This window comes from Sander vitreus, chromosome 5, assembly GCF_031162955.1.
Source record: "Sander vitreus isolate 19-12246 chromosome 5, sanVit1, whole genome shotgun sequence".
Taxonomy (NCBI): Eukaryota; Metazoa; Chordata; class Actinopteri; order Perciformes; family Percidae; genus Sander; species Sander vitreus.
Window position 1 is genome coordinate 36410466 of NC_135859.1, and position 7500 is coordinate 36417965.

The following is a 7500-nucleotide window of genomic DNA, read 5'->3' on the forward strand; positions in this document are numbered from 1 at the left end:
GGGGATGGGGAACCAAAGCTAATTCCTGTGTCTAGAAATAGAAAATTCATAAGCCGAATGAACAACTATAGCCACACAGTGACTCTGAAATTACTACATTTAGGGTTCAAAATTAACTTTTTCCTTTGCCAGCCAAAATGGCTAAAGTGAATGAAGCAAAATCTACCATCTACTTGCTTATTTATATACTATGTATATATTACCAGCGTTTGGCTGGTATAAACTGTACTAATTTTGAACCCTGTAGTTAAATATGAAACCAAATGTCAGCACATCTTTTGTATAGTTGTAGCTGTGGAGAAAACAAGGGGTTTTGCTCGGTGTTAGCATCTCTGTGGCACCACCAAGTCGCTCCTAAGTACTGTAAGTGACATATGTTGACATTGCTTTGTTGTATATGCTTAGAAAACGGTTATAATTATTTAGTATAAATGCTGCGATGGTGGGAACTACAGTAACTGTACAAACCGATGGCTAAAAACAGGAAGCAGAGACATTGCAGACAAAGGAAGAAAGAAGAAACAAAGGGAGCAGAGAGACCACACTGTCTAGACTGTGGGTTATGTCAGAAAACATCAGTGTTGTTAGCTTCCTCATGGTCTCTCTGGGGATCATTTCCAACATTATGTCCCTTGTTTAGTTTTTTTAAGAGAATAGGTGACTGCGTGCAGCAGACTAACAGGGTTTTTTCAGTGTGACTCAGTAGTTTTCAGGCAGCCCAGCAGGGCCTGAAACATGAGCTAATGTTGGAGCCTGTGTGTCTGATAACGAGCTCTGTCTTCCTCTTTTGTTTCTGATATTCTCACAGCCATGTTGTTTAAAACTGGCTTCAATTAACCGATCACTTAGAGACCAAATGGCACACTTTCAAACCGTGTGTGTGTTACTATATTCGTGGGGTCCAAAAACCGGGGAATACAGTATACTTGTGGGGTCTGCACAGCCTTGTGGGGCCCAAAATGCTGGACCCCCCAAGGTTAAAGGTCTGTTTAAGGGTTAAGACTTGGTTTTAGGATTAGGGTTAGAATGAGGTTCTGGTTAGGGTGAGGGTAAGGGTTAAGGTTAGGCATTTAGTGGTGATGGTTAAGGTTAGGGTAAGGGGTTAGGGAATGTATTATGTCAATGATAGGTCCCCACAAAGATAATGAAACAAACGTGTGTGTGAAGGAAGTTGGTGGTGAATGATTGTGGCTGGTTATCTTCCCTAAACTGGAAACCCCCTGAGTTACCCTGTCGGTTGGATGATCAGTATTTTCACAAGTCTTTACACAGTTAGGAAAGGGCGTAACTTTGGGTTCAGCATGGGGGGGTCCTACAACTAAAACTTAACAACAAAAATCTTTTAAACTGACCTTTTGTCGATCAAAAAAGCAGACAGATTCAGCAACTGTACGGCCTATTTCTCGCTTAAAATGTTGTCAGAAACAACCACGTGACGCGTTCGTCCAATCAGCTGCCATGTGTTGTGTTCGTCACGCTCATCCCCCTCGTCGTTTTAACATAGGTGTATAAAGTGGGATGTTCCTGGAGAGGCTGGCAGTCGTTTCAGTTCACTCAAGGTGTCCTGTCCTCACCAACACACTGCCATGTGACATTAAATCTCCTCTCCTCCTCCTCCTCTCATTATCTCACCCTGCATGCGATCTCTGCCCTGTCAACAAAAGGGTTTCCTTGGAAAATCCCACAAAGCCCTTCTCTCCCTTTTGCGTCACGTGTTCAGCTGCTGACTAATCTAAGACGTTGGTAACGACAGCGCAGCTCCAAAGGATCTTTTTTCTTCACGTGAGTTCATTTTCTTTGAACCCAGCTCCAGTCCATCATGCTGACAGCGACATTTAAAACTGTAGGCTTAACATATGTCCCTCGCTTTCTTGGAAACGGCTCCTTTTTCTTGTTTTTTTACGCGTGACTTTGACACAAACAAAAGGAGCATTGGACAGTGTCTCTGACTCAGCGGTCACGTTTCGGGGGCCCGGCTGTCAGACAAACAGCATGGTAACCTTTTTACAAAGACCTCACACAGACGGGGACGTTAAAGGCCTGCAACTCAAGATTATTTTCTGGGTGAATGGGTTTGTTTGGTCTCTAAAGTGTCAGAAAATGGTGAAAAATGTGGATCAGTGTTTCCCCAAAAAGCCCAAGATATTCAGTTTACTGTCACAGAGGAGAGAAGAAACTAGAACATTTTCATATTTAACACGCTGGAATCAGAAGTTTGACTTTTTATTTCATAACAAATGACTCAAAGTGATCAATCGTTAATCCAGACAGTTGCACAACGAATCGATTTAGTCTTTGCAGCCTTGGAGATGTTGTCTGTTTTGTTTTCTGGTATCAGTGGATCAGGCGCTTTGGGGCAGGACGTGCTCGTACCGAGCTAATCTAGGCCTTCCTGTCTCTCTCTCTGTCTGTCTGTCTCTCTGTCTCTCTCTCTTTCTCTCTGTGTTTGTTCACTCATCAAGCTGTTTTTGATCTGTGGCCTCAAAGGCAGCCGCTCCCATTACACAACTTCCTGCTGTATTATTGCAGCAGGGCGATGACGTCACGGGGCTACACGTTCTGCCCAGTTAAGCACGAACATGCACAAAGAGACACACGCACACATACACAGAGAGATATATATATATATACAGACCCGCACACAGAGAGACACATACACACACACACACACACACACACACACAGAGAGACACACACACACACACACACACAGAGACACACACACTTATTTGGCGTGTGTTAGGAGAAATGACTCGGGAGGATATGAAATACCTTGTGTGGCAAGAATCCCGGTAAAGGGAGGGAGATACTTAGTGACGCCGTCGACCTACTCTGTCCTCTCCGCTCAGCGTCTGGTGTGTTTTAGTAACCGTGTGTGTCTGTCCTCTGCGTGGTCGCGAGACAGAGCTGGGTCTGTGTGAAGGAAGGGACCAGAGGGTCGAGGCAGTGTTAGTAAATGTGACGAGTCATTTGTAATCATGACGCACAGTGACGACACATTAAACACAATGACCCTTTTGTTAGGAAGAAATAACTTAAGTGATGCCAACTCTGTAGCTATAATTAACTTTTGGGAGGGGAACAGTTACAGATCCATTATTTACATTTGTTTTTAGTTATTGGAGTTATTTTTAATGTAAAAACAGGTAATCTGCTCTGATGTCAGCTTGTTAAATGTGAATATGTTCGTTTCTTCTCTCCTCTGTGACAGGAAAATTAATCCTCCTTCCTTTCATCCTTCCACCTTCTCTGCATTTCTTTCCTTTCCTTCCTCTTTCCCTACTTAACGTCCTTCCTTCTGTCTTCCTTCCTTCCTTTCCCTTTTCCATTCTGCCTTATTTATTCTTCCTTGCCTTTCATTCTTTGTTCCTTCCTTATTTATTCTTCCTTGCCTTCCATTCTTTTTTTCATCCTTTCGTGTGTGTGTGTGTGTGTGTGTGTAATAAAACAGGTAAAATCCTCTGATTCCAGCTTGTTAAATGTGAACATGTTCTAGTTTCTTCTCTCCTCTGAGACAGTAAACTGAAGATCTTTGAGTTGGGGACAAACCAAGACATTTCATGACATCATCTTGGACTTTTTGGGAAACACTGATCCACATTTTTCACCATTTTAGAGACCAAACAACTCATCCATTCATCCACAGATTAATCCACCATGTAAAATAATCGTTAGTCGCAGCTGTTTTGTGCAGAAAACTTCTCTCTGTCTCGCTGTGTGAGTCTAACTCTCTCTCTCTCTCTCTCTCTCCGTTTCTCTCGTTTTGTTAGCAATGGCCCAAGAGACGAACCAGAGCCCGGTGCCCATGCTTTGTGCCACTGGCTGCGGCTTTTACGGCAACCCTCGAACCAACGGCATGTGCTCCGTGTGCTACAAGGATCACCTGACGCGCCAGCAGAGCAGCGACCGCACGAGCCCCCTCAGCCCCATGGGTAGGTGGCCCTGAGTCTTTGTAGCACCGAAAACTATATATTTACAGCTATTATAGTGAACTAAATAATACAAATTCAAATAAGCAGTGGAATATATTGGTTGTAAACAGAAACTAAATGAACACTAAACCCTTCAAAGATTACAATACACTGAAGTAGGGCTGGGCGATATGGAAAAAATCAAATATCCCGATATTTTTGACCATATTGTGGCGATATTGTAGTGTTGACAATTGGTACTTTCACCAAATATTTACACAATGAGATTTGAGATAAATAATCATCAGTACTGTTGATTTATAATGACTATTTGGGGTAAAGGCAAATAATAGAACAGCTACAACAGTCTAGTCAGTTCAGTAACGCAGCCTTTAAAACCAGGAAAAGACACTTATGTCATATTACGATATCCAAAATCTAAGATATCTAGTCAAGTATCACGATATTGATATAACATCCATATATTGCCCAGCTCTACACTGAAGCTATATTGTCAGGTTAAAAAAAAAACGATGAACAATGAATGCCTAACTAAACTAACGCTAGTAAACACACTCTAAAAACTAAAGGCGCTGACACACCGGGCCGATAATCTTCCGTTGGACAGTCTGGCGAGGTCGGTGACTCGAGTCTGTTCGGTGTGTTCGTGCCGTCGTCCGTTGGAGGAGCTGTCGGCCTTCATTTGGGCCGACCTTCATCATGACATCTGAAAACTAACTAAACTCAAACTAGTAAACACACACTGAAAACTAACCTAAACTAGTAAACACACTCTGAAAACTAACCTAAACTCAAACTAGTAAACACACACTGAAAACTAACCTAAACTAGTAAACACACTCTGAAAACTAACCTAAACTAGTAAACACACTCTGAAAACTAACCCTGAAAACTAACCTAAACTCAAACTAGTAAACACACTCTGAAAACTAACCTAAACTCAAACTAGTAAACACAATCTGAAAACTAACCTAAACTAGTAAACACACTCTGAAAACTAACCTAAACTCAAACTAGTAAACACACACTCTGAAAACTAACCTAAACTCAAACTAGTAAACACACACTGAAAACTAACCTAAACTAGTAAACACACTCTGAAAACTAACCTAAACTAGTAAACACACACTGAAAACTAACCTAAACTAGTAAACACACACTGAAAACTAACCTAAACTAGTAAACACACACTGAAAACTAACCTAAACTAGTAAACACACTCTGTAAACTAAACTAGTAAACACACTCTGAAAACTAACCTAAACTAGTAAACACACACTGAAAACTAACCTAAACTAGTAAACACACACTGAAAACTAACCTAAACTAGTAAACACACACTGAAAACTAACCTAAACTCAAACTAGTAAACACACTCTGAAAACTAACCTAAACTAGTAAACACACTCTGAAAACTAACCTAAACTAGTTAACACACTCTGAAAACTAACCTAAACTAACACTAGTAAACACACTCTACTAACCTCTACTAACCCTGACTTCATCTGGAGGGAAGCAGGGACTGGAGGACGTTGTTTTCGTAGTTGTAGCCAGAAAGTGTTAATGTTTCCCCCCCCCCCCCGGCTCCCCCTCTCTGTTTTCCACTCTGTGTAATCAAAGACAGCTGTTTTCTTCATGACAGTGGTCAAGGTTAGGGGCGGGGCGGGGGTGTTCACTCCTTTTAGACATTTGTAGGGTCAGATGTTGAAGTTTCTCTCATGGTGCGACACTGGAAAACTATTTTACAAACAAGACAAACTTATTACAAAGATTATCTTGAATGCAGCTTTGATCTTTGATAAGCCGAAGTCAACGGTTAAAATATTTACTCGCGATTAATCTCATGATTGTCCGTAGTTTTCAGACACACACACACACACACACACACATACATACAGAAAGACACGCACGAACAGACACACATAGACAGACAGACAATCACACAGACAGACACACATACAGAAAGACACACACAGACAGACACACATACAGAGGCACACAGACGCACAGACACACACTCACAAAGACACACACACGCACAGACAGACAGACAATCGCACAGACACACACATACAGAAAGACATGCACACAGACACACATAGACAGACACATACAGAAAGACAGCACGACACACACAGACAGACACACACACCGTAACTCCAGCGTCACTTCTGCAGGACTTGCAACCCCAACCAGAACGCTTAGTAGTTTGTTAAAAGCAATTTGATATAAAAACGGTAAAAAATAAGCTTGGTCAGTGGATGTTTTTTTCATCTACCCTCCAACACTAAAGAGACACTAAAAGACACTAAACAAAACACACTGAACAATAATATACATTAAAACTCAGAATTAAACAAGAAAATATAAACAAAAAATACAACACAGACTCGTACATTAAAGCCGTAATCGATTCCTGGAGAAAATAATCATTGGTTGCAGCAATGAAAAAGGAAAAACCTTTCTTTCTGATGAACTGTTACCCTCCCAAATATATATGTTATAGTTAGTTGGCATTAGTGTCATGACTACAAACAGTAAACATTAAAGCCACCATGAAACAGGAAGCACAGGACCATTCATCATTACACAACCCCTCTCTCTTCAAACAGTTTCCATTGTTTTCAGTGCAGTGCAAGCAAACATTTTTGGGGTTTTCTTGGTATTTTCCTGCTTTGATTGTACACATTTTGTCCTTTTTGTATTCAATATTTAAATGTCATTGTGCTCTGTTTTTGAGTGTTTGTCTAACGGAGTTCTCTGTCTGATTCAGGATCGGCTGGTAGTCCTACCTCAGAGGCCTCGGCCATCCAGAGACTAGAAGCCAGTCTAGCCAAGGTCGACACCTCCCCGGCCTCGTCGCCCGACATGTCTAGGTCAGTACCGGCTGGGTTTGATCCCTACGGCCCTCTTTTAACGATCTGAGGTCACGGCGTGAAGCGCCTGGTGCAGGTGTGTTTAGGGCGTGTCCAAATCCACTTTTGCTAGTTTGACGGCTGATAAAAAGGGTCCGTGTGCTGGGCGCATGGTTCTAAAGGGTTGTTCTTAGTGTCTTCATTAATCAGAGGTGTGTTTTGGGCGTAACATGCAATCAACCAATCAGAGTGTCAATCAGAGAGACGACACGACTACAGAGAGACGCGACACGACTACAGAGAGACGCGACACGACTACAGAGAGACGCGACTACAGAGAGACGCGACTACAGAGAGACACGACTACAGAGAGACGCGACTACAGAGAGACGCGACGCGACTACAGAGAGACGCGACACGACTACAGAGAGACGCGACACGACTACAGAGAGACGCGACTACAGAGAGACACGACTACAGAGCGACGCAACACGCCTACAGAGCGACGCAACACGCCTACAGAGCGACACGACACGACTACAGAGCGACGACACGACTACAGAGCGACACGACTACAGAGCGACGCGACACGACTACAGAGAGACGACACGACTACAGAGAGACGCGACACGACTACAGAGCGACGACACGACTACAGAGCGACGACACGACTACAGAGAGACGCGACACGACTACAGAGCGACGACACGACT

General features: G+C 42.7%; 1 protein-coding gene across 3 annotated transcripts in view; it reads left to right on the forward strand.

Moving 5' to 3' along the window:
- zfand5a (zinc finger, AN1-type domain 5a) overlaps positions 1-7500 on the forward strand; it is a 15499-nt gene that overhangs the window by 728 nt on the left and 7271 nt on the right. For 2 of the 3 annotated variants that reach the window (XM_078251678.1, XM_078251677.1), the window contains exons 2-3: positions 3771-3932; positions 6706-6808. In XM_078251678.1, the coding sequence (XP_078107804.1) occupies positions 3773-3932; positions 6706-6808 (263 nt within the window). In that variant the 5' untranslated portion in view covers positions 3771-3772. Of the gene's footprint in view, positions 1-1332; positions 1783-3770; positions 3933-6705; positions 6809-7500 lie in introns of those variants that run through there. The other variant, XM_078251679.1, reaches the window with a different exon arrangement.